At 36.3% G+C, this 27,928-nt stretch overlaps 1 protein-coding gene across 1 annotated transcript in view; it reads left to right on the top strand.

Annotated features, from left to right (window-relative positions):
- Window positions 1-27,928, top strand: part of HCN1 (hyperpolarization activated cyclic nucleotide gated potassium channel 1) — a 381,204-nt gene that overhangs the window by 263,925 nt on the left and 89,351 nt on the right. Inside the window, exon 4 of the mRNA XM_007470736.1 lies at window positions 1,115-1,333. Within this exon, the coding sequence (XP_007470798.1) occupies window positions 1,115-1,333 (219 nt within the window). The remainder of the gene's footprint in view (window positions 1-1,114; window positions 1,334-27,928) is intronic.

The raw sequence follows: 27,928 nt of genomic DNA, 5'->3' as shown, positions 1-27,928 counted from the left end.
CTACATTTTGCACTAAAGGGCTTCAGATTTTTATTTTGCACTGAGTCTCATAAATTATGTACATCCTGAACTAGGGAGTTTGAGACAAATTGATCAAAAAAGTCCTTTAAATTTTATCAGACACTATATAAAACATATTGAACAGCTTATTTTTGTAGAATTGAGCTTAGAATAAAGTTTTGAAATGACATCAGAAATTGCATCTAATAACTAATCTCTGAAGTCAGGTTTTTTTTTCAGTGTCTGCCAAGATATTATTTTGCTTATTTTATTCTATTTTATTTTATTATTTTATAGAAAGCCAACAAGATTCATCCATCAACAACCCTGACATTTGAATTTCAATAAACATTACTCAGAGAAGGCTTCAAGGAAGTCTTTTCATTGATCAGATCTGTATTTCCAAATTATGTTTATTTTTCATTTAAGACATACAGGACTAGGGACTACACAAGTATACCATTTGGACTTTCAAAATCTAACATCATGGTTTTGATAAAAATTCCTATACTTAGGCCTATCTGCTTCACATCTATCTGCAGCATTTCTCAGCTTGCAAATATATTGCTAGAGAATGACCAGATTTCCTGGAAACTTTAAAATGAGCTAATCAGCGTTCATTCATTATCCCAAAAGGATTGTTTAGTTTTTAAAATAACACATCAAAAACTGACTAGGGGGCTTCCCTGGTGGTGCAGTGGTTGAGAGTCCGCCTGCCAATGCAGGGGACACGGGTTCGTGCCCTGGTCCGGGAGGATCCCACATGCCGCGGAGCAGCTGGGCCCCTGAGCCATGGCTGCAGAGCCTGCGCGACCAGAGCCTGTGCTCCGCAACGGGAGAGGCCACAGCAGCGAGAGGCCCGCGTACCGCAAAAAAAAAAAAAAAAAAAAAAACTGACTAGTATTGTGTATTATAACAGTAGACTATTTCTATTTCATTTTTCTGGGTAAGCGTTGAAAAACATCGTCATTTGATTATAGCTACTGGGGAGAAGTACCTGTGTAAATGCTCCATTACAAGAATGTTATAATGCTTCTGTGTACGGGTCATACTTTTTCATGATTTTTCTTCTGCTATCCTAATGGTTCCGTCTACTTCCTCTCTTCTGTTGCAGAATGACTCTTGGGGAAAGCAGTATTCATACGCACTCTTCAAAGCGATGAGTCACATGCTGTGCATCGGGTACGGAGCCCAGGCCCCAGTGAGCATGTCTGACCTCTGGATCACCATGCTGAGCATGATCGTGGGAGCTACCTGCTACGCCATGTTTGTTGGCCACGCCACAGCGCTAATCCAGTCGTTGGATTCTTCAAGGCGGCAATATCAAGAGAAGGTAATTTGTTTTATCTCTAATACGTTCAATCAGCTGGTTTGTAAACTTAACTGTGTTCAGATAAACTATGCCCTCTATCAAAACTACAATGAGATAAAATGTTTAAAGGAGGAAAACACAGTCTGTTTCCATATTTTGAAGTTTCTTTAAGGTGGTCCTCGTAGCTTTTGTTTCCAATTTCTCTCTTAAATAATACATATTTTTTTTAAAAATCTGAATTTTCATTCACAGAAAAAAATAGTTACCTGTTTCAAAATGTATGAAGCTAATTTAAGGTATTATCATGGTTCATGTTCTATAATTTTTCAACAGTTAAGATAATATAAAGACTTTTCTTATACAGTTAGAAAAATATGTTGTTAGCTGATTAAATGCAGACAGGCAGCCATTGCACGTCTCTCTGTGCCTCTCTGCATGTTACAATCATAATTTATATTAAGTCCATATGCATAGCTGAACATATGTTGCCCTTGTAGCTAGATAAGTCACCACACACCCTCTTTAAAACGCATATTAACAGCTGCTATCATACATTCACACGCACCATATGTTAATTTAAATGATTGGTGCTCTAAACTTTTCTCAAAAGAGACAAAAAGTAAATTCGTTCACTGATTTATTCATCGGATTTTTTTAATATGCTGAATTACTTTGGTTGGGACTAGACCTTGGATAATCAGCCAGTACTTATATTCTTCACCAAATATCAGTAACTTTCTAACGTATAAGAATGTGTTGGGTTTTTTTTTTTTGCGGTATGCAGGCCTCTCACTGTTGTGGCCTCTCCCATTGTAGAGCACAGGCTCCGGACGCGCAGGCTCAGCGGCCATGGCTCACGGGCCCAGCCGCTCCGCGGCATGTGGGATCCTCCTGGGCCGGAGCATGAACCTGTGTCCCCTTCATCAGCAAGCGGACTCTCAAACACTGCGCCACCAGGGAAGCCCAATAAGAATGTTGTATAACTGAAGGAAGACTTTCTAATGTGGGAGCTCTGTTGAACATGACAGAATATATAATATGCACCTTGCCAAAGAACATATCTGAAAGTAATGGTTAAAATAGTGCTAGAATACGTCTCTTGGTGAGTGATAACAGCTTAGACTCATAATTACTCACAAAACAGCCAAAGATCTTTCATTTGTGGCTTTATTTACAGAAGTTTTCAACACTTTAGTCACACAATAGGAAAAAAGGGAACCTAGATACTTTATTTCCCTTGAATTTAATTATGCTGCCACCAACTATTAACAGTGAACAAGCTGATGTTTTATTACTGAAGTAATGAAAAGATGAACCACCAAAATAGCTTCAAGGTTCATTTTAAAATAAAGCCTCCAATTAAACTGCAAATAACAAAGCACATAGTAAGGGGAAAGAAACTTCATACAATGGTGATTTTGAGTAAAAATTATATGCTCAATAGAATTTGGGCTAAATTTATGGGGATTTGAGATAAGACTACATATATGTTTCTGTTACACTATTTCTTTTTCCCTTTCAGTGGGTATTGCTTTTCATACAAATGCTCTTTCCCACTTCCTTTTTGCCTACGTCATTGCTACGTATTTTCTTAAAAATAAACAGATCTTGGGCTTCCCTGGTGGCGCAGTGGTTGAAAGTCCGCCTGCCGATGCAGGGGACACGAGTTCGTGCCCCGTTCCGGGAGGATCCCACATGCCGCGGAGCGGCTGGGCCCGTGAGCCATGGCCGCTGAGCCTGCGCGTCCGGAGCCTGTGCTCCGCAACGGGAGAGGCCACAACAGTGAGAGGCCCACGTAACGCTAAAAAAATAAAAAAATAAAATAAAATAAACAAATCTTTAATTTCTAAGACTGCGTTTATTAGCATTGTATTGCCTATTAAGTCAATTCACCATTTTTATGTTTTTAGACCTGCTCTATAAGCCACGTTTAACTTGGCAACCTAATTTATTCAACTATGTAGTCATAAACATTTACATGCAAATATGTTATGATGTTTTTCATAATTCAAGTCATCAAATTCTTGATCTTACAAGTGCTTAATAGAGGGCAAGGATACTGGGGTAACTTTTTGTTACTTTCTGACATTTGAAGCAATTTAGTCAGGAATAGCTGATTAAAGAAATATAATTTTTTTTGGTCTCCAAATCAAGATCTGTCAAGAAGTTTGGTTCTAGAATACCGTTCCCGTTTTCTACTCAGCATAATTTAGGTCTTAAAGACATTGTGTTACTTTTTAAAATGTATACTTTTATGAACAATAAATGTCTTATTTTCAATTCAGTCTTATAGAATTGTTCTGCATAATGTATGATTGGCTTGCAGCTTCCTTTGTGATTTGGCCACTTTGGGTTTTTTTTTAGGTAAAATACTCATAACACAGAATTCACCAGTAACTGTTTTAAAGTGTACAGTTCAATGGCGTTCAGTACATTCATAATGTTGTGCAACTAGCACCACTATCTAGTTGTAAGACACTTTCATCCTTTAAGCATTAAGCAGTCACTCCCCATTTTCCCCTCCCCCATCCCAAGGCAACTACTAGTCTGCTTTCTTTCTATTGACTTCCCTATTCTATATATTTCCTATAAATACAATCATATAATATTTGACCTTTTAAAATATTTTTGCGGCTCATCCAGTTTGTATCGTGTATCAGTGCTTCATTCCTTTTTACGGCTGATTAATGTTCCATTAATTAGTTAATTAATGTTTTGTTTATCCATTTATAAGTTGATGGATTTTGAGTTATTTCTACCTTTGGCTACTGTGAATAGTGCTGCTGTTAACATTCGTGTACAAGTATTTATTTGAGTACCTATTTTCATTCCTTTAGGTGTATACCTAGGAGTGGAATTGCTGGGTCATATAATAATTTTAGGTTTAACTTTTTGAGGAACTGATTAATTATTTTTGTAGTTAGTATTTGTCTTTAGGTATTGGAACCATCTGCCATGGATGTCTGCAAAATTAATAGTGATACTACTTTCAGTGCCATGTATCCAGTAACATATTTTTGATGCAAAAGAAGCGAGCTGTAACCAATAGCTATTATAGTAGCCTTTCAGGATGTGTTGGTCTTCAATCACCTAATCTGGCTCCAGAATTCATTCCTCTCCATCACTTACTATATTCTTTGTCTCAGGTGAACATATTTTTAAGTCTAGTCTGCTACAAGTCACCTAGCCCACTGTTGTAGTTTGGAATCTCAGAGTCATTTAATTCTTCCTTCCCAGGGAACATCTCTTCAATCTGGATCCCCCAAGTTTAAGTAGTTCTATCATCCCGAGCAGTAGAATAAGGTCCTCTGATTATGAGATCCTAATCTACACAATATACCAATGCTGATAATCTGACAGGGTTATAGTGTCGATCATCCTCATTGTTATTACTTTCTCTTTAGACCAAAAACATGTGTGATGATCTTTATATTGTCACATTGCAGGTTAAACGTGGACTTGAAGCACATTGTATGCTGCTCATTTCATGAGCTGTTATATTTTATATTCTTTTACATTTCAGACTGCTATGTTTCCCCCCTCTCTTAGGTATAGACTTTATGGTGTAAAATGCATAGTATTTAAAATGTGCCTCCGCTGATGCTCTGCTCTGCTCTGGATTACCAGCATAGTTTCTGTTACTGGTTACTGAACAAGCTCAACTTTGAAATATCCAAACACAGTGGTTTTGTTTTGTTTTGTTATTTTTATCTCCAGTTACTGTTTTTATTTAGTGAGGTTCATCTTGCCTGGGCAAATTCAATCTTTCCGCATCTCCACCCAGGACTTTCTGGGGCTGGAAGAGCCAGGAGTGAGAAAGCTGGGCTTGCTCTGTAGGCTCACTTCTCTCTTCTATTATAAGCCTACTAGGAACTGCTGTTATGTCTTCTCATCAAGGTGGAAGATAGCAGTGAGGAGGAAAGGGAAGGGAAGAGGCAGTTTGAATGCACCTGCTAGAGCTGTTAAACTAGTGTCCCTGGGTGGGTCTGGCAGATAATTAAAACTGGCACTTTCTTTGAGAGATCGGTGAGCCCCATTGAGTCCCTCTCCTGCACTTCCCTAGAAGAGGCCCTGAGAATTTGGCAGTCATCTGCAGCCTCTTTCTGCTGAGGGCTCCTTGCTCTGCCAGTGGGCACTCTTGGACGGGACCGAAGATATAATGCTGGCCTTCCTATATCACTCAGGTCTGGTCCACAGAGAAGCCCTCGTGCGTCCCTCTCTTAGCCCATCTCTCAGCACTGCTGCCTCCTCCACCAAAGCAATGAGGAGCCTGTGTCTAGCCTTCTTCAGTTCCTTGGCAGGAGTCAGGCCCCAGTGTCCACAGGCTATTTACATGTTTTCAGAGGTGATCAGACGCCAGACTCACGTCTCTCAACTAGTGAACTTTCTTCAAAAATCCCCAAGTGATTTTCTTGAAGCTCCCCCGACAGGTCAAGTGTTAGAAGATAGCCTCCCCTATCCCAAAGCGGGTTGGGAAAGGGACTCACAGAAGAGCAATCATTCTCTTCAAAGAAACCGGTTCCCTATCGTCAGGAAAATTCTCACTCTACTCTCTGACCTCTGTAGACCTGCAGAAGTCTTGATCCCTGGATCATCGTGTACAATTGTAAACCCATGTAGGAGAGAGGAACCTCAGAATATCTATCAGATATTCTGATATCTCAGATGAGCAGTTCAGTGAACATGAGGAAGGAAGAGTAAGTCCTGGTCTAGCAGCTTTTTAGACCTTTTTGAAAATCTCAGCTCTTCTCAAAGCCTCTTCCACAGATAATGGAAATAAATCATAAACATACACATATGTATACATATATGCTACACATGTATATATATGGTTTATTGTTGAATTACATATATAATTGTTTCCTAGTCAACTGAGTTTGGAAATGTTGATTGAAACAATGAATTGAAAAGGTTTTTTGCTATAAATTTGTGTGCCCAGAGCATTGAACATTTTGTCTCTGCCCTCTATGCCAAACCCCCATGTATTTTTTTTTTTTTTTTTTTTTTTTTTTTTCTTATTATCTAGATCAGGGAGCAGCAAAGATTTTCTACAAAGAACCAGTGACTATTTTAGGGCCACTCACTGTTGTGGCCTCTCCCGTTGCGGAGCACAGGCTCCGGATGCGCAGGCTCAGCGGCCATGGCTCACGGGCCCAGCCGCTCCAAGGCATGTGGGATCCTCCCGGACCGGGCACGAACCCGTGTGCCCTGCATTGGCAGGCAGACTCTCAACCACTGCACCACCAGGGAAGCCCCACCCATGTATTTTAAGTGATTAATGTACACTTTGGGAAACACCTATCTAGACATACTGCTCACAGTGACCATTCCTTTTTTTTAAACTGACCTTGGGTAGTTACTACCTTCTCTAGATATATCCACAGTTCATCTAGTCTTGAAACGAAACTGCTTTAGATCACTGTGTCTTTATACTGTTGTATCTTAGTCCTTACACTTGGGCACCCCTGGAAGCCTACTATTATATCTGAACTTGTCACTCTCTTTCCTGTCAAATAATTATAGTAATAGCAGCTTTTAGGTGTGCAATTTTCCTTCTATAATAAGCAAGAATTTTAACACAAAACAAATTATGAATTTAGAGTAAGAAGTTTTCAACTCACCTTGGTGTACCTGATGTACATGAATGATTTTTAGTGTGAAATTTGAACATGACAAATATTTAATTGTATGAGGAAATTATCAAATTGAAATAACTTTATACACTGAATAGCTTCTAAATCCAGGAAGCAGAGTGTATATAAACCTAAGGCAGGTGCAGGAATGATTTGTTTAAATAGACTGTGCTTTCTAGTGATAGAGCACAAGGCAGTGAGCCAGTGCTGCCCTGGGCTTCAAATATTGATTATGTTGCCTAAAATTGTAAAAACTACTGATCTTCATTTAATAATGATAAGAAATTGAAATTCTAAATTTATCCAAATGGACAAAATTTTATCATGTTGGCAAGTGTTTATATGATGTCCATTAAAATCCCTTTGGAATAAGGAGGTACAGTTTAGTGTAAGTAGTCTCTCAACCATACAGGTGAGTTATATGTAATCCTGCATGAAACCATATTGAGTTATACAATTTTATGTAATCATATGAAAAACACTATATCCTAAACCAAGTCAGTTCAGACAAATATTATTTCCTTGGTTTTAATTCATAATCCATAGATACTTATTCTTTCCTTGTAAATGAAGGACTATAGTCAGGACTGTCACATAAATTTCTTATTCCCCAGAAATATTTTTAATCAGTCTAATCTTCCAAATTTGTATAAGGCAAGGTTATGACCAGAGACAAAAGGCTGGACACTAAGACCTGCTCTCATTTTCAAGCTACTTAAATCCCATTTGCAAGAAAGCAAATTTCAGGTCATTTAAAATAAAGTGATTATGGCTAATGTATATACTTTCATGGTAATATGCCCTTCAAAAAGAATTTGGTTGGAGGACGAATGATGCCAAACCAACTTTTAAACTCTTATGGACCTCACGGCCAAATCTCTCTTCCAGCCACATAATTATTGTTCTTGCAACAAACCAAATGATTCTGACCTGCCTCCAGAACCTTTCCTCCTCCCTCCTTACATACTTTAACCCCTTTTAGTGTTTACACAGGTTCTGCCCTTCCCTTTGGAAGACTGTGACACCTTCCCTGATTATCCCAGGCTATAATAATCTGTTTATTGTGTTCATTCTATCTGTTCAGAGGGAATATAACACCATGATGGGAAGACCTGTGTCTTTGTTATTGTGTATTTCAGCCACACACATAGAAGCCTCAGTGCTGCGATGCTCAGAGGGGACAGTGAGGATTAAGAATATTTACAGGTGTCCAAACTTTTTTTTTTTTTTTTGCGGTACGCGGGCCTCTCACTGTTGTGGCCTCTCCCATTGCGGAGCACAGGCTCCGGACGCGCAGGCTCAGAGGCCATAGCTCACGGGCCCAGCCGCTCCATGGCATGTGGGATCTTCTCGGACCGGGGCACGAACCCGTGTCCCCTGCATCGGCAGGCGGACTCTCAACCACTGCGCCACCAGGGAAGCCCACTGAGCGCATTCTTAGTGGGAAGAGGTGGCTCTAAAATCAATGTGCATTCAGCAAAATGTTTCATGGGTTTTCTTCATCATTAGTAAATGCCTTCTTCCTTCCTTTACAAATGAGAATGCCATGAGCAAAACTCCCACATGGTTCCTTAATTAGTTGGAAAGATTTCCAATTCGGCTATACTATATACTTTTGCTTCCCAGGAGCTGAATTTTCCATACTCTGGTATGTTAAACTGGTAGTACTGCCAAACATTCTCAGGCCAGGGCAACCCTCAGACTGGGAATATCTGCGAGATTTTTCTCATAGAAAAATAGCAGTGCCATAACCCTTGGGTTAGCTTCATGTGGCCACTTGAGCTGCTAACAAATTGGGCTCCTGGCAGAATAATACTTTACGTGATCAGCTGGGAAAAGTGTTAGTACATTAACTAAGTACTGTTATAGAGATAGGTACAAGTAAAGGTAGGGAGCTTGAGGCTGTTAATTTAACCAAGGAGAAAAACAGAATTTTGCCTATTGTAAATCTCTTATACTAATGATTTTCAATCTTTGTATTTTAATATATCCCAGTGGTATCCCTTTCACTCAGTGATACTTTCCGTACCAAAACTCAGTGGTATATGCTGAAATTTCCTGCTTCTTTGTTGTGGGTATTCATGGTTTCAGGACTGTACGAGTTGCTAAAGATTTGTCCTCGCCAATCCTTCTTTAGTTCTTTGCAGTTTACATTTATCATTGACAGCACATCTGATACCTGTTTCTAATGGCTCTAAAGTAGGGTTGTATTTTCTACTATTTTCTTTTATTGGTTGATGTATGGATATAATTTTTTAGAAATGTTTGAATTTTCATTTGAATGTCCTCCTTGAAGTTCTCTTTCAAGTGTTTTGCTGTATTGTATTTGTTTCCCTTATATGTCATAAGACATAAATACACTATTAAGCACTTTTACAGGGCAAAAGCTTGTCACCAGGGATCTGCTAATCTGACAAGAACCCACAATGGACAAGAATCACTGCATGTACTTGGATTTGTTTAGTTAGATCACCGGGATCCGTTGGAAATGGGCCTTGAAGAATGTAGAGGAAATCAACAGGCAGAGATGATCACCACTGGAGAAATGTCCCAGAAAAGAGCCCTAATTGTGAGAAGATTCTTGGCTGACAGGAACAAAATGTGCAAAGGCCCAGAGGTGGCTATGTGTGGGGAATATTGAATTGTCTAGTTTGAATGAAGTGAAAACTACCTTGCTGGACAAAGTGTGAAATTAGTTTAGGTTATGGTCCACCTAAGAATAGTTTTCAATGCTGGAGGGATGAGACTGTGTGTTGGGAAAAGGATAACCCTTGCAAAATTTTAGCAATGGGAGGTAGTCATTGAAATTGTCTTTTAAGAAAGTAAATCACAGTCGTGCATGAAATATGGTGCACTCCTAACCTAGATTGTAAGGGTCCAAAAGCAAATAGATCACTTCATAAATGCTTACTGATAGAATCATTAGCACAAATATATTAACAGAACAAGAATGCCAGCCTTTTAAGTAGATGGGGACACTCTGATCAATAAAACTGCTGGAAACAACAGTCTTTTATAAAGAAGTAGGATCCGAATAGTCTTTGTGGTTAAGATGTCATGTGAGTTGAGTCTCAAGTAATCCACTTTTTATCCATTTGATGCATATTTATTGAATGCTTACTATGTGTCAGGCCTGGTACAGGATGCTACGCATACAAAGTGAGCAAACAGATATGGTACCTTCTCTCATGATGATTCTTGTAGTACAGTAGGGGTGAGGGAGGGGCATGACACAGTAACAAAGTTCACAGAAAGCAATAAATTATAAAAATTTTAAAGTGCTAAGAAGGGAAATGTAAAGGTCTGCTGAGATTTTTAGTCTTTGACTTGATTCATATGGGATGTGGTGGGAGTGGGAGAGAAGAAAAATTAATATTTAGGAAGAGACCTGAAGAATGAATAGAGGTAAGATAGTGAAGTAAACAGCATGGGAAAAAGCACTGAGTGTGAAAACGCTTGCCGTGATTCAGGAACAGACAAAAGGAAAGTGTGACTAGAGCACAGAGATAAGTGAAATGGCTCTGGATGAGACTGGAGAGACTGACATGGGTCAGGGTGGATGGCACCTCACAGGCCTACTTAACCATGTTGTATTTTAGCCTAAATGCTATGAGAGTCTAGTAAGAATTTGAAGCCGAAGAGTGGTACAATTAGACTAGATTTTTTAAAAAGAGTGTTCAGTCAACAGTGTGCATAATAGATTAAAGTATAGCAAAAATAGCCTAGGGTTCTTTGTCATTACGTAAAGGGGCCAGTGCTAGGATTGGTGGAAATATTAAATTGGGTGGAAATATTAAGCAGGCCATTCCACATTGAATAAATAGTACTCAGGGCAAATGCTGAGCTGCTATAAGAAGAAGATGCAACAAGTCAGTGCCCTAAAGAACTGTATAATTTTGCTGATAAACTCTGCGTGATGAGAGGCCAGGTCAGTGGGATGACACTGCTCCAGGTGGTCATTTTCAGAACAGGTTCTTCCAAGTTGTTCCTCTACTATCACCCGGAACCGCATTTTCCAACACTTTATATGAATTATCATTACCTGGAGAGCCTGTTGAACAGATTTGTGGACCCCACTTCCAGAGTTTCTGATTCATTAGGCCTAGGGTAGGGCCTGAGAATTTTTATTTCCAACAATATCTCAGGTGCTGCTCCTGGTCCAGAGACCACCTTTTGAGAACCACTTCCCTAGGGTATTGTTCTTGTCTGCACGTTTGAAGCTATGCTTTGGACATGTCTGCCTTCTAGCTCATGACGAGAGGAAGGACAGAGATACACGTCACTTCTACTCACATTCCGTTGATGAGAACGTATACCTGTTGATACTCAAGGAGGCTGAGAAATTTAGTCTAGCTGGGCAACTTTGTGACCAACTAGCAACTCTATACAATATAGAAGAGACAGAGAATGGATTTGGTGTAAAACTGGTGGCCTCTGCCACAGATACTAGAGCGAAAGTGAGGAGTCAGGAAAATGCTTGGGATTTTCTAGGAAGCCTACATTTTGGACGGGTTATAGCATACTTGAAAAACAATAGTAGATACAAGGCCTAAAGCCATTTGTACCGGTTTGGTAAGTAATGGAGAGCCATTGAGATTTTGAATATATCCTGACTCTGTAAGAAGAAAGATGATAGAGAATGGGGAGATATATGGAACAAGAGATGATAGAATAAAATGGAAGAAAGAATTTATGTCTTCCATTAAGCCATCTGTTAGTAAAATTGAAATGGGTTATCTAGAATTCTTCTAATGCACTGTGTCTAATCTACCAGGGGTAATGAAGTGTCCTTAAATAAAACATTAGTGGGATGTATATTCTTTATTAAAAAAGATATTACTGTTAAAAAAATCTATTATATCAAAAACTTAGGTACCAATAATTTTATCTTCCCTTGCTTTTCAGTTGTGATCTGATCATACTGAATCACCACTGTGGATTTTTTTCTGTCATTTTCAATGAAAAACAATTCATATAAAACAGAATTACACCAGATGTGTCATAAAATAGCATTCACTATTCACTATCTGAAGTAGGATTTTTTTTTTCTGAAGATTATATGAAGTGAAATAAGAACTCATGAATTTAGAACTGAGTATACTGATAGTCTGAACTTGAAATACAAATTTAGAACTTTGATACACAAATGAAGCAAGTATAAACCTCTTTGATGCAAAATATTTTCAACTTTTTTGGGACTATAGCAATATTTTCCTTAAACAATATTTTACTTAAATGCAATATTTAACAATAACAAAATACAATATGATTATTGTGTTTATTATTATCCTATTGTTAACAATAATAAAATAACAATAACACAAATTTAATTAAAGTGTACCTTTTATCAATTGAATATATAATGATAGGATAATGACCATTATCAGGTGATAATATGACATAATGTAATTCAGATGATAGTATAAGATAGATGATTATATTCCACATTCGCTACTTAAGCTTTGCCAAGTGAAATTATCTTAGAATAGTGTACTCATTTTAAAAGATTTCTTGCTGTCCTCCTGCTTTCACCAAGTTATTATTAAAATTAATGAACTAAAATTTTGAAAGTTATTCAAGCAGTTGGGGAAAAGCCACTATTGAAATACCTATAGCATTAGCATATTTAATGAAAAATGATCCTCACCTTTCGTATTGTAGTTTTATTAAGTGACAGTTAGAGAGAGTCCAAGATGTCTAATAAATGATGAAAATAGATTATTTCAACTTTTTCCCCAACGAGAACATAAAATACTGAGTTTCATTTTAATGTTATGATTTCTTCTTTTATTTCCTGGTAGTGGGCTGATAATTAGAGCACCAAATTATTTTTCAGTTATTAAGAGAAATATCTCACTTACTTGGAGCTCAAGTTGCTAGTAATCACGACTTCCTGTATTAAGCTCCACACCTGAATTTAGTGGAAAAGCAACACCTTAGAAGTAGATGCAGAGCTGCTAAAGGTAGGTGCATAGAGAGGAATGGGGAAAAGAACCTATAAGCAAGAGCAGGAACAGGAAAATGATAAAAACCATGTTCAGCAACTAAGCCACCAGCCCTGTGGCACAATGCAGTGTAAGACCACACCTTGCCTCTCTGTGAGGGTAGCTTTCAACTGGTTTAGGTCAGGCTCTGGCTGGAGGACTCCCATCCCACATCTGGGCTCCACCAAATTTTGAATAATTTATAAAATGTGTATTACAAAGAGAGTTCCCTCTGTTTGGCTGGCATCTGGCAGGCAGACTGTAAAGCTCAGCTGCTCCTACAGACATGAGAATTTGGGGTCACAGGTGCTATTAGAGGTGAGGAAGTTCCAAATCATGCAATGGCAGTGCCCAGAAAATAAGGCACAGTTTATGCTGCTCCCAATAGCCGTGAACATCCTCAGACAGCCACATGGGGCACAAGGGGAAGAAGGTAATTGTGGAAGTTTGTTTTCCAGTTTGCCCAACCTTACTTTTTATTTTTAATTGTATTTGCCATTTAATTCCTCGAGATTTTTCAGCCAAAAATCTTTAGTACTTAAAAACAAACCAGGGACTTCCCTGGTGGTGCAGTGGTTAAGAATCCGCCTGCCAGTGCAGGGGACACGGGTTCGAGCCCTGGTCCAGGAAGATCCCACATGCCGCAGAGCAACTAAGCCCGTGTGCCACAACTACTGAGCCTGTGCTCTAGAGCCCGTGAGCCACAACTACTGAGCCTGCGTGCCCAGAGCCCATGCTCCGCAACAAGAGAAGCCACTGCAATGAGAAGCCCGCGCACCACAACGAAGAGTAGCCCCCTCTCGACGCAACTAGAGAAAGCCCACGCACAGCAACGAAGACGCAACGCAGCCAAAAATAAATAAATAAATTTAAAAAAACCCCAAATCAGAAATTCTACAAACAAACAGAAAAACACCGAAGACACTTTTTTAAAGGCGGCAAACATTACTTAAAATGTCAGGAAATTTTACAATTGATATGAAGAATGATTATTCTGAAATATGTTTAAATGTTTTTAAAGGGTAAAGGGGTAAAAGCCTTAATTGTCTGGAAGTTTTCTTTATTGGAACATTGTTCCCTGATTGAATGACTCATTCTTCCCATCTTTTTGGCAATAATATTATAGCGTTCTAGTCATACAAGCTCCAGGAAGTTGTATGTTGGAGAAATCACAAAATTTAAGAAATTAGATTTACAAATCAATTCTCTCTTCTTTTTAGAAATGAGTCAGATGACTAGATTCCAAACTTTGAAACATTAATAAAGTACTTATGCAGTCACAGTGATAATCCCTTCTATTAGCAATATGAAAAATCTAGCATAAAGAATGCTATATCACCATATTTTATAAACATATTATAAAATAGCATGCCCTTCTCATCTCGGATTTAGATACTAATAGCTGGAAGCTGAATCTACACAATTCTAAAGAATCATAACAAAGAAAATAGTATTCTGAGAATGAGTGTGCAGTGGGGCTCATCGGTGTTACAACAACACATCTATAAGGAGTTTTAAAAAATTAATAAAGTGAAACCTTAATTAACTAGAGCTGGGAGACCAGAGGTGGGATCTCTGACACCCCACAGCAGTAACAGAGTCCAACAGGAAGAAGAAAGGCTACTCTTCTTTCCTGGGAAGGTCTCAGCCATGAAAAGCATGGACTTTTTGTTTAGCCCTCACGACTTCCTTTTCCCTCTATAAAAGCCTTCTCCTCTCCTTGCTGTGCAGGGGCTTGCACGTGGCTCGCCCTGGTTGCAGACCCCAAATTGCAATTCTCTGCTGATCCTGCATATACCCATCTTTCCTGGAGAAATACCTGGCAGTCTGTTTATTTCTGATCAACAGGACATATCTGCATTTTTAAATCGCTAGATTATCATCCAGATCGTTCATACTTAGCTTAAAAGCTGTTTAGTAAAGTTGTATGGTTTTAACTGGAAAGAAGGAAGATTTTCCTATTTAGATATCTTATGATTTTACTCTCAATCAGTTCACATTTTAGAGATAAGGTTGCGATCCAGAGGTTAAATTACATTACACATTCACACATCTAACTAGCAGAGTGGCAAATGGACAAAACATCATTCTTATTTTTCAATGCACTGTACTTTGGAGGGGTGCATAAGTAACTAAAGAGGATAAAATTTTCAGAAGCACTTTGCAGGACAGCCTTTGCGCTCTTCTTTCAACCTCCAAAAACAGGCCATAACATCCAAAGACGACCATACTGTGAGCTGAAATTACTATTCTAAGATTGTAGCATTTATATAAACAATTTTTTTGAAAAAGGCAGAGATGCTTAGGTCAAACATTTGATAAGCAGATTTATTACATTCTTCCTTGGTTGAGCCCTTGTGTTTGGTGAACTAGAGTGTAAGTGGGCATTGTATCAAAATATAAATAACTTTTCACTTAAAAAAACTATTTTGCCAGTGCAGTCAGCTTTATAAACAGTGAATTTACACTTTAGAAAATCGATTTTGTGGTTTTTATTGACGATAAAATAGTATCCCACAGATTTCATATGTTCCAAAGTTTTTCTTTGGCCCAATTTGATGTAATATACACATTCAGATGCCTATGAGGGTTATTAATATCTTATTACATTTGTCACTAAAATTTATACGCAAACCTTGCATTTATCTAAAAGAAGACGTACTTGGCATTACAAGCAGCTTTACAAAAACCCTAAGTGCTGTATAGAGATTAAAAAGGGAAACAGTGCATGCTGTGGCTGTTAAGCATTTATCATTAGAATCTCCCAACAAACCTGTAGACGAGTTACTTTTCTTTTTTGATGGTTGGAGAAACGGTGGTAGAAATGGATTACAAAACTTATCTCAGGACACAGGGCATTTCACTGTTTTAGAATATAAATTAGTACATGTTTCTCAGATATTGTGTAAGCTGATTTTTTTTCTGGCTAAGTCTATGGAAATATTACTGTAGTTAGTATTTTATTATTTTATATTTTACTATTAAAGTGTTGCTAAAATATTAAGTATTTTGACATTAGCTGGAAATAATCCATTATTTTAAATGAGTGAAAATTAATAGTTTTTTTTTAATTTCCTCATGGAATTTGAAACTTAGTTGTAGATTTTGAAATTATGTACTCATGTTTTAAAATAATAATGGTTTGTTTTTCCAGGAAAATTAGTCCAAAATTTTACAATATAGATTAGATTTCTGTGAGTTCTAAAATTTTCTCTTAAGATTTTTCAGAAAAAAATATTAAATTATCTTCAAAGGTATCAAGTTTTATGAGGAATGTACCTTATTAATAAGCTATCTTATTTTTTGCATCTTGATAATCCTACACCTGTTAAGATTCTTATATAAACTAATTTTAAGAAATTGTGTAAGGAATCTCACTTTGTTCCCTTGGAAAGAGCTTTGCAACATCATAACAACTCTTTCCTAAAGGGAACACTGTATGATTCAGTGTAGCTGAAGATAACTGCTAATAATTACTGTGCTCACAGCACACTTATCTTGACTGTGACATTTTCTCTAGAAAAGAAATAACATTTAATAGTTTCTAGTTTTACAGAGAGTAAGGAAATTAACCTCAATTTGAGCAAGCAAAAGGATGTCTTAATCTCTTAGTCCCAGAATTGCGGTACGCGGGCCCCTCACTGCTGTGGCCCCTCCCGCTGCGGAGCACAGGCTCCGGACGCGCAGGCTCAGCGGCCATGGCTCACGGGCCCAGCCGCTCTGCAGCATGTGGGATCTTCCCGGGCCGGGGCACGAACCCGTGTCCTCTGCATCGGCAGGCAGACTCTCAACCACTGTGCCACCAGTAAAGCCCTGTGTTGTAAATAACAAAAAGATTTCCTTACGATCATCTGACTCCAAAATATAATATTAATATATCTGTAGTATGTAAAAGGAGGTACCGGTCTTGCAAGGCCACACGATGTACAAGGAACTCATAAGTGTCTTACCAGGTATTAGAGCCATGAAATATTACACTCTTTAGTTTTTCCTTTTGTGTGTGTGGTAAAACATACATAACGTAAAGTTGACCATTTTAACCATGTTTTTCTATTCACGTGTTATAAACATATTTAATAATCCAGGACTCAGCAATTTAGAACGTTAATGTCTTCATAATATCACCCCCAATGTAAGTTAATTTCTTCCAGAATGTCTTCTTGGCATGCCCTAGATGTCCATAATATATGCAGAAAATAATGAATTCATACACCTCAACTTGTTTGAGTTCTTGCTTTTTCACTTGATAATATATCTATATATATTTCCATATATGTCCTTTTTAAATTAATTTATTTTATTTTTTCTTTTTTTAATACTTTACTTTTTGATTTTTTAAATTTACAGAGTAATAGTCACCAATAAAAAGAGATAGACTATTGATTCATGCAATAACCTGTGTGAATCTCAAAGACATTATGCTGAGTAAAAGAGCCAGACTTAAAACTTTTTATTCCATCGTCATAACACTTAACATGAGATCTACCCTCTTCACAAATGTTTAAGTATACAAAATCTTGTTGACTATAGATACAATGTTGTACAGCAGATCTCTAGAGCTTATTCATCTAGTTTAACTGAAACTTTATGCCTATTGATTAGTAACTTCCCTTTTCCTCCTCCCTTCAGCCCCTGGAAACCACCTTTCTTTTCTCTGATTCTGTGAATCTGATTATTTTATGTGCTTCATAAAACTGGAATCATGGAGTTTTTGTCTTTCTGTGACTAGCTTGTTTAACTTAGCATTATGTCTTAAAGATTCATCCATGTTCTAGCATATTGCAGAATTTCCTTCTTTTTTAAGGCTGAATAGTGTTCCATTGTATGTATATACCACATTTTTATATCCATCCATCTGTTGAGGGACATTCATGCTGTTTCCATCTCTTGGCTATTGTGAATAGTGATACAATTATATAGAAGAGCTAATATCTCTTCCAAATCTTGATTTCAATCCTTTCAGATAAATACCCAGAAGTGGGATTGCTGGATCATATGGTAGTTTTACTTTTAAATTTTTGAAGAACTTCCATATTGTTTTCCATAGGGGCTGCACTATTTTGAATTAACACCAACAGGATGCAAGAGTTCTAATTTATCCACTCTTTTGGTTTTTGTTTTGTTTTGTTTGTTTTTGATAATAGCCATCCTAACAGGTGTGAGGTGATATCTCATTGAGATTTTGATTTGCATTTCCCTGGTGATTAGTGACTTCAGACATTTTCTCATATACCTCTTGGCCATTTGTATTTCTTCTTTGGAGAATTGTCTGTTCAAGCCCTTAGCCCATTTTTTAACGGAGTTATTAGGGTTTTTGTTTGGTTTGTGTGTGTGTGTGGCGGGGTGGGGGGTGGTTGTTGTTTTGTTTTATTTACTGTTGAGTTGTAGGAGTCCCTTGTAAATCTACCTCACTCCTTTTTTTATTAATCATGGTATGCAACCATCGCCACTGTACATTTCCAGGAAGTTTTAATCATCCCAAGAAGAAGCTCTATACCCATTAAACAATAACTCCCATCCTTCCTTTTTATTTTTACTATTAACTTTTAGATACAGTTATACTTCTGCTTGCTATCAAGTAGTAGTTGAATAAATTAGTAGATATATCAATAAAAAAATGGAACCTAAGATTGTGTTTTATAGTGCCTTAAGGTGCTACCCAAGATCCTTTTTATGCTTTGCAGGACAATATTTGTTAGTCTAAGCTTTCTTCATAGATCTTATATAGATTTATGGTAATCATGATTTTTTAATTTATTTTATTTCCTTGAGAAGGCAAGTAAAAATATAGGGACTTTTTATAAGATATTCATGGAAACCAAGAAATACCATATTACTTTGGATTAATTATAAAGATAAAAGTCTATTTATTTTTGTTATAATATAATTTTGGACTTTATCCAGGAGATTCCATTTCATTTCTAACCAAAATGTAAGGCTATTTTGATTAATCCATCTTTGACTATTGTCTCATAGGTTGTTTGAAATTATAAGTATGAAACAAAATCTCATTTTTATCTATTTTGGACTGTTATTTGTTGGCAATTTGTCATCACTGCTTACGTTAAAGAATGAGTTCACTTGAGATATAGAAACCATAGTTAAGAGACATCTCTAAATTTAACTTGATTTCAAATAATTAATCAAAATTATACATAAAATATTAATGTTTCAAATTTAACTAGAGTTAGGGCTTCTTTCCTCTCAGTCTATTTATGCCATCACAGTATTTTTTTACTGTATTGAACATTCCAGAAAGAGTGATTTTAAATTCTGTTTAATTCCTGGAACACCAAATAAATATGGCATTGGTGCACAGTTACAGCTTAGTCTATTTCTCAAATAAAATGAATAAAAATTAATCAGATATCTACATAGTTTGCCTTTGGCCACTGAGATTATCAGTTTAAAGTCTCTTTTCTATCTTAACTCTAGTCAGGATTGATTTATTCCTTTTCAAATGAGACTTGCTTAAAGACTGAAGCCAACTATTGCCTATTATCATTCTTATTGTTGAAATCTTTCCCTCTTATTTCATAGGGATGAATTATTTTTAACTTACAATTTAACAACAAAAATATGAAGGAAAGAGATACACATTTTACTGGTATAATAAAGATTTTATTCTTAAAAAATAACTTTAAAGTATTAACCCAGAATCTATTAGCTAGTAACGTTTCTAAATTGGTTCAATAAATGATTAACTTGTATTTGGAAAATATTCAGGTAATAAAATAAACATGTTGTATGTGGCTTCAAACACACAAAAATAAAAACATTATAACGTTTTACTTTCAGAAAAAAAGTGTATGTTTAGAGACTGTGTTAGTAAATATTTTCCTAAGTAATGTGCAGATTAAGAGGACCATTTCATAGAAAAGTGTACATCATAGAAAAAAAACAAATGCTAGTGATCCAACATTGTAACATTAATCAGTGAACGGATGGATGGATGGATGGATGGACAGACACCAGTTACTTATAGAGCTCCACATGGAGAGAAGAGTAATTACACTCACAGTGAGGGCTGGAGAACATGTTCTGATGTTACCTGGCTCCAGCCTCATCTTCAAGCTCAGGAGGAAACACAAGCTGTTGCACCAAGAGGGAACAATTCTCTACTTCAAGGAACATTTTCTAAATGTCTCTTTATCTGGTGTTGTTAATGAAGTTGGTGTTCTAGTTTATTAATTATTGTAGTTAACAGGGTTATCTTAGTCTGTTTGGGCTGTTATTAAAAATAATACCATAATGGGGTGGCTTATAAGAAACAGAAATTTACTCCTCATTGCTCTCGAAGTTGGGAAGTTGAAGATCGAGGCACAGGCAGGTTTAATGTTTTATGTGGTCTGCTTTCTGGTTCATAGATGGTACCTTCTTAGCTGTAATCTCACATGGCGAAAGGGGCAATGGAGCTTTCTTGGGCCATACAAGGGCATTAACCCCATTCATTCATAAGGACTCCATCCTCCCAAAGGCCCCACCTCCTAATCACCTTGGGGGGTTAGGTTTCAACATGAATTCTAAGGGGACACAAATATTCAAACCATAGCTAGAGCTTTAAAAATCTGACCCAAGAATTAATCTTTTTCAAAGTACCGAAGAATAATAAAACATTCCGAATAGTATGGTGGCCACGGAGATAACAAAACGGCACTACATTAAGAATTCAGAAACCTGGTTTTATTCCTGACATTTACTGAGTAGTTGTGAAACTTGTATAAATGAATTTGCCATTCTAGGCCTCTTTTCTTCATCTGTGAAATGAGAGGATTGAAAACTATTATCTCTGTGATGCCCTGAGATCTGAGTGTCTCCCTTTGGACTAAATATATGTTAATTTCCCTTGGATGATCCAAAAGGCACTTTAATTGCCTGTTGGGTCACCCTTATAAACATAATTCATTAACGTATTGTACTGGGTGGGGATTAGGGTAAGGAAATCCTCTTTCTTAGAATTATATGACTCATACTTATTCTATGTAAATGACTTTCAGGGCTTATGCTAACAATTATTTTTAATATTGAATACTATATTTCTATATAGTGCTCTTGGGACATTTTCTTCCACTAGTTTTGGGTTTGTAGCTGCAACCTAGTTTGTTATGGCATTACTCATTTATAGTAACACCCAATCACACAGCTACCTGACTTCCAACTATCTTAAGTAGGTCATTCACAAAGCCAAAAAATAATTAAGCTAAAACACTCCTGAGTCTTAGGGAAATAGGTGACAACATATAGGTATAAGAAGTGTTTGCATAACTGAATCACAGTGCTGTACACCTGAAACTAACATGATATTGTAAATCAACTATACTTCAAATAAAGAAATAATTTTTTTTTTAATGGAGTGTTTGCATTTCTTGCCTTCTCAAATACTTAACACCTTTTTAGCTGGTTTTACCAAAAGCCTTTGTTTCTATTTTAGTTTGAGCAGGCAGTCTGACAAGTAAGGCCTTAAAGGTCAGGTTGCAGGTGATCATGTGCAAAACAGATCCCTTGGCAAGTTATCATTTAAAATATATTAGATAACGGAGAAAGGAGCTAGAAAAACACCAACAGCAGTAGGCAAGGACAATTTAGTGGAAAGCCAACAGTACCACGTAATGAGCCTCTGAAATGAGAAATGAAACAGAAGCCCAGGGAAAAAGCAATCCAGAAATATGGAAAAATCCTGGCAGTAACTACTGTACTATGTATAGTATAGGAAGTGTTATTTATTCATAATGATTACCAAGAGTCATCAAGAACAATTTAAATTATGTTCAGTGTGCTGTATTTACTCTGGTCATGAAGTAAAGGGTTTGAGAAAGATTTAGAATTGCAGAATTCTTATGTCGTTTTTGCAGAGACCTTTAAATTTGAGATTTTGGGGGCAACAAAGAAATATCTTCATGTTCCTTTGTAGTTAAAATTTTAATATGTTTATATAAGTACCTTAATTTTGTGCCATTTTATATTTGAACTTCTTTGGCCGTATTTCATAATGTCCTTGTTTGTGCCAGTGCAGGAAATTGTTACTAATTAGGTTGGACATAAGGCATTCTCTTTAGTCCATGGGAACATTTTTTCCTTAAATTTTACAAGACCTAGTTCAGAAGCCATTTTTAAATTTAACACATTTGTTTTTAAACAAATTAACCAATGCACAAAGTTTCAACTAATCTGAACTGAAGAATGGAAATTAGGTTCAAGACAAATGAGAATGTGGATAACTATCCCAAAATCTTAAGAGTCTTTGAGTTATCTCTTATGTGTTTCAATCTATTCATTCCTGGTTTCTGCCATTTTCCTTGATCTATAATTGTTCATTTTTGCTTGAGCACTTTCCTTGACAGGGAGGTTACAGCTTCACAAGGCACACATTTATTTTGAAATATTTTAATTTTATGAATATCAAGCCATCTATTAATTTGGCATCTCTCTCTCTCTCTAGCTTCTAGCCACAGTCCCTAGTTCTGCCAGGGACAGCAGAGCACAATGCTGAATCAAACCCTTCCTTTCAAATATTTTCTTTTCCAGAAAAGCATGCCCGCTTTTCTCAACAAGTCCTAGTATGCATATTTTTTTCTCACATTACAAATTTCTGATTGCTTTCTTCTTGTTTTAGACCAGTAGCTCTCAACCTGGGCTGAACATTTGAATCAACTGAAGCCTTTTAGAAATAATGATGTCAGGAAGCTGCAACATATTTTCACTGGCTTCATTAACATTATGGAACACATAATCCACAGAAAACATGGACACATGTTCTGTGTCTGAAGGACATGGTTCAGAGTTTCAGCTCTTCAGTGAAATGATTGTATGGCCTTAAGCATGTTTTTTTCCCTCCTGTCTCAATATTTTCATGAAGATATAAACATAACCATGTCTGCCCACCTACCTCATGTGGTAGCTGGGAAGAGCAAATGTTCTTTGTAAACTGTAAATCATCATAGAAATGTTATCACTGTTATTATCATCACCCAGTAAATTTTAAAACCGCTGATTGCTTTCTAATAATTCTTATTGTCCACATGTCTGCTGACTCAGTAGATTCTCTGACTTCTGTAGCCTTTTCTTTTCTAGCCTTGAGATAGTCTTCCCCTCTTCATTATTTACTTAAGTGAAAATCAAACAACCACAGAACTACTCAACAGATATACACATTTGTGGAAAGTCAGTAAAAAGAATGAAATGGAGAATCTAAGTTATTAACTGGACTACTTGGCTTAGTCATCATTCTACTCTCTTTTTATTTTTTTCATACTGTATACACATGAAACAATATTTATCTTTAGCATCTTTATGTGCTTTGTATTTAGCCAAGAGCACCATTCCACAGTCAAGAGAAAATTTTTTGAGTCCTTGCTCTGTCACTAACAATCTTCTGTGGGCTGACAGAGTTGTAGAGAAAGTACTTGGAAAAGAACAATGTGGTATATAAATTTAATAAATAGTAAATATTAGTCTGCTTTAGGAAAAGAGCAATTTATAATCATTAACACCTTCAAATACCAAGAAAAATCTATGAGGTTCTAATATTTAAGCATTCAATTTATATTCTCATTTATTTATAACCTCCAGTTTCCTCTTCCTTCTTCAAAGACTTGATGCTAAAGTGCAGAAGAGATGTGAAACAATTTATATTTCAACAGTTTTCCTAATCAGAACTATAATATGCTATTGGAGATGTGCTCAGTGTTTTCTGAAGCACTAAAAATATCTGCTTTAGTATAGAAAAATATTAAAGTGCTGGAATATTATTTTTAAATTGGGAAAATTGGGAGTCCAAATGAGTCATGTGTTATAGTTAACACTTTATTTTACGGTAGTTTGCTGATCCCAAGTTTATTTTCATTTTCAGGGGTCTTATTCCATTCTGTTTTTTTTTTAATTTGATAATATTAGGAAAACATATTCGTTATTAAATAAATGTGTGAATAGTTCTGTTTTTCACATTGTGGTATTTTAACATACTCCATTAGCAGTGAAATAGACCCACATGAATACAGTGTTATATTTTTAAAGGAAAGATGAATCTCATACCATTTTAATTTTTCTCAAGTAAAAATTAGCTGGTGCTGTTTGAATTCCACCCAATGAAAGTAAAATTCTAGTCAAACATTGAATCCTCTAGCATAGTATATTGTGTTGCTGTCACTGTTGTTGTTACTAACTTGAAAACTTGATTTAACATAATTCAGAGCTAAAATTATCCATTCCTGGAGGTTCTCCTACATCAGCCTTAGCTCAACTTGAGCTATAATTAAATTTTGTTTTGCTTATGATCCAGAATGATCAATTAAGTCGATGATTTTCACACTTCTTTACCAAGTACAATTAAAGTATAGAGAAATTTAAACACATACACTAGAATGTTTGGAGTATAAACTAAAGCCACTTGTCTCAATATGAAAATTTATTTAAAAATTCAGATTTTACAGTATATTCTACAATTTATCTTATTTTAGTATTACAAGGCTTTACATTTCCCACCACTGAAGAAGACCAATGATTCAGGAATATATGATATATAATTCCACGTCTTCTCTGATACTCTTGTACTCTTTTCTGTATTTCCAGGTTTAAGGTACCATCAGATTGGTTCAGGGAGTAAGGAAAATGGTACTAGGAGAAGCAGCAGGAGGCCAGGTCACATATGGACTTGTAGATCACTGAAAGATTTCAGCTTTCACTCTAGGACTGGAGTACTTGGAGGGTTTTAAACGAAGACCAGACTTTAAATATGTTTTAATGTTTTAAAACAAACCAGGTTTTAAGCATGGTCAGACTTACCTTTTAGAAGGACAGTACTAGTTACTGGCTTAAGGATAAATCATAGTCAAAAGTTAAAGTAGAGACCAGTTAGAAGACTATTGAAGTCAACTACATAAGAGATAATGATGACTTGGACTAAGTTTGTAAGAGTAGGAATGAATAGATGAATAAATTAAAAAAGCAGATCCAGGAATATTACTCAGCAATTTAAAAAATTGTATTGATATCTTCAACAACAGGAATGTATTTCAGAAACATCATGCTAAGTGAAAAAGTGCCAGATGCAAAAGATTGTATGTTGTGTTATTCCATTTATGTATAAAATTATAGAAAAAGCAAAATAAATGACAGAGAACAGATCAGTAGTTTTCTAGGACCAGGGGTGGGAGTGTAGGATAACCACAAGGGAGAATGAGGGAACTTTTGGGAGTGATGGGAGTGTTCTAAAATGTGGATATGGCAGTGCAGTGATTGCTCATAGAAATGTACACTTAAAGTGTGAATTTTATTGTATGTAAATTATACTTCTGTAAATCTGTAAAGAAAAATAATGTGCATCAAATAAGATTTGCCTACAGAAGTGGTGTATTAGAGAAAAAAATATGACAAAGCCAACTGCAGTGTTTTTGGTCCCAGCTACTTGTAGGAAGTCATCATTATCTAACAGGCAGAGACGAGATATATATATAGTAAAATGAGATTTTGGGGGAGATTTTAAGCTTTGGATGTGTTAAATGTGAGATCCTTATTACACATCCAAGTAGAAATGCCAATTAGGCGATTGGACATATAAATCTGGATTGAGAGAAATCTAGTCTGCTGGTATACATTGAGGACTTCACTCTGTATAAATGATATATATAACTTAAAGCCAGGAAACTAGAAAAAAGACAATTTCTCTGTCAATGAATGTTGAAACAAACGAGAAGGGGGACACTAGAATAATTTCCAAATTCCTCTATCACCTGTCATTTCTATTTAAAATGTCTATAACCCACTCTAGCTGCCCAGCTAAACTATAGGGAAATGCCTGGCTAAAAAGATACTCATTAGCAATGACTACTGATTGAATGAATATACCTCCTTAAGATCATTCAGCACTGAGAAGTAAAGAAAAAAGAAAAAGATCAAACTAGTCTCATCATCTTGAAGTTTCAGATGATTTTGAGTAATTACCATTTGAGGCCATGAATACTTACCAAATGAAACAGACTCTACTTCTGTCAGAATAAATTACCAAAAACTCTTATTGATTATTAGGAACAATGCAAACCCCGATCCCTTTATGATTGAGTGGAACTGGATTGGAAACTGCTTCACTTTGCTGGCTCTGCTCACCTGTCTTTGACTACGGTTATCTGATGACCCATAGGTCCATTTATTGGATCTACTTCTTCACTTTGCTTGGCCAATAGCAAGCCAGTTAACACATGTGTCTTGACTTATCTTCACGTTGTATCTGATGCCACTGGCCTTGTGGTATGTCCAATATTTTAATAATCAGCTACTTTCATCTTCAACTAAGATGTTTCCCTGGCAAGCATATTTTGTAGTGTCCTGCTAAATAGTTCTCATTTTAATAGGGCACTTGTGAATTTATCCTAGTTAGATTGGAAGTCTTTGTCATCTCTCACCACTTCAGGAAACAATTTGGAACTTATGATGTTGGCTTGGTTCTGGAAAGCTAGTCAAATTTTATATCAGCCAAAGAATATTTGTTTCATAATGTTAGAGTTAATAAAGTTTGGAAACTTTTCTTTTATAAATTCCATGACTGGTTTTCTGAAAGTGTTTCCTTTCCCTTGATATTATTATGCATAATGTTGGTTTGCTATCAGACTAAAAGCAGTGTCAATAGATATTTTAAAATCATGGCCAGTTTAAACTACTGTTGTTCAATGTAACTTACATATATAAATTTATATTCATAAATCTATATTCCTGCATGTTGATATATATGTATATGAAGAATACAAACATACATACGCATGTGTATTTTCTTTTAATATCAGTTACCAATATCCACCTTTTATTGAAGGCTGGGCCTTGCTGAAACAAGATCTCTATGCTTTTTCTCATTCTGCAGTGCTATACTTAGCACTTTTTTTCTAATAACATCTCCTTACTCTCTGATAGGTATTTACCAAAAATTATGATAGTAATTATATAATGTAACTTCTCCATTGGATTAAAAGAGATACTAAAATTGTTCCATGGTAAAACTGACAACTGATCAATACTCAGGTCTGAAACATGGATTTTGACTGGTTGTGCTTATTTATGTGTGTACTGCTTCATTGCTTCTTAATATGACATCATGTCAGACTTGATAAGTACTGTAACATCCATTTCAATCTTGTTTTATATTATGTACATAAAGAATATTATGTATTTCTCTTTCTGACTTACTTCACTCTGTATGACAGACTCTAGGTCCATCCACCTCACTACAAATAACTCAATTTTGTTTCTTTTTATGGCTGAATAATATTCCATTGTATATATGTGCCACATCTTCTTTATCCATTCATCTGTCGATGGACACTTAGGTTGCTTCCTTGTCCTGGCTATTGTAAATAGAGCTGCAGTGAACATTGTGGTACATGACTCTTTTTGAATTATGGTTTTCTCAGGGTATATGCCCAGTAGTGGGATTGCTGGGTCGTATGGTAGTTCTATTTTTAGTTTTTTAAGGAACCTCCATACTGTTCTCCATAGTGGCTGTATCAATTTACATTCCCACCAACAGTGCAAGAGGGTTCCCTTTTCTCCACACCCTCTCCAGCATTTATTGTTTGTAGATTTTTTGATGATGGCCATTCTGACTGGTGTGAGGTGATACCTCATTGTAGTTTTGATTTGCATTTCTCTAATGATTAGTGATGTTGAGCATCCTTTCATGTGTTTGTTGGCAATCTGGTATATCTTCTTTGGAGAAATGTCTATTTAGGTCTTCTGCCCATTTTTGGATTAGGTTGTTTGTTTTTTTGACATTGAGCTGCATGAGCTCAATATCAAACTTGATACAATATCAAAATTGTAAATTTTGGAGATTAATCCTTTGTCAGTTGCTTCATTTGCAAATATTTTCTCCCATTCTGAGTGTTGTGTTTTCATCTTGTTTATGTTTTCCTTTGCTGAGCAAAAGCTTTTAAGTTTCATTAGGTCCCATTTGTTTATTTTTGTTGTTATTTCCATTTCTCTAGGAGATGGGTCAAAAAGGATCTTGCTGTGAT

Source organism: Lipotes vexillifer, unplaced genomic scaffold (assembly GCF_000442215.2).
Source record: "Lipotes vexillifer unplaced genomic scaffold, Lipotes_vexillifer_v1.1 scaffold96, whole genome shotgun sequence".
Classification (NCBI taxonomy): Eukaryota; Metazoa; Chordata; class Mammalia; order Artiodactyla; family Lipotidae; genus Lipotes; species Lipotes vexillifer.
The sequence above is the reverse complement of the archived record's forward strand: the minus strand, read 5'-3'. Positions and strand labels throughout refer to the sequence as shown.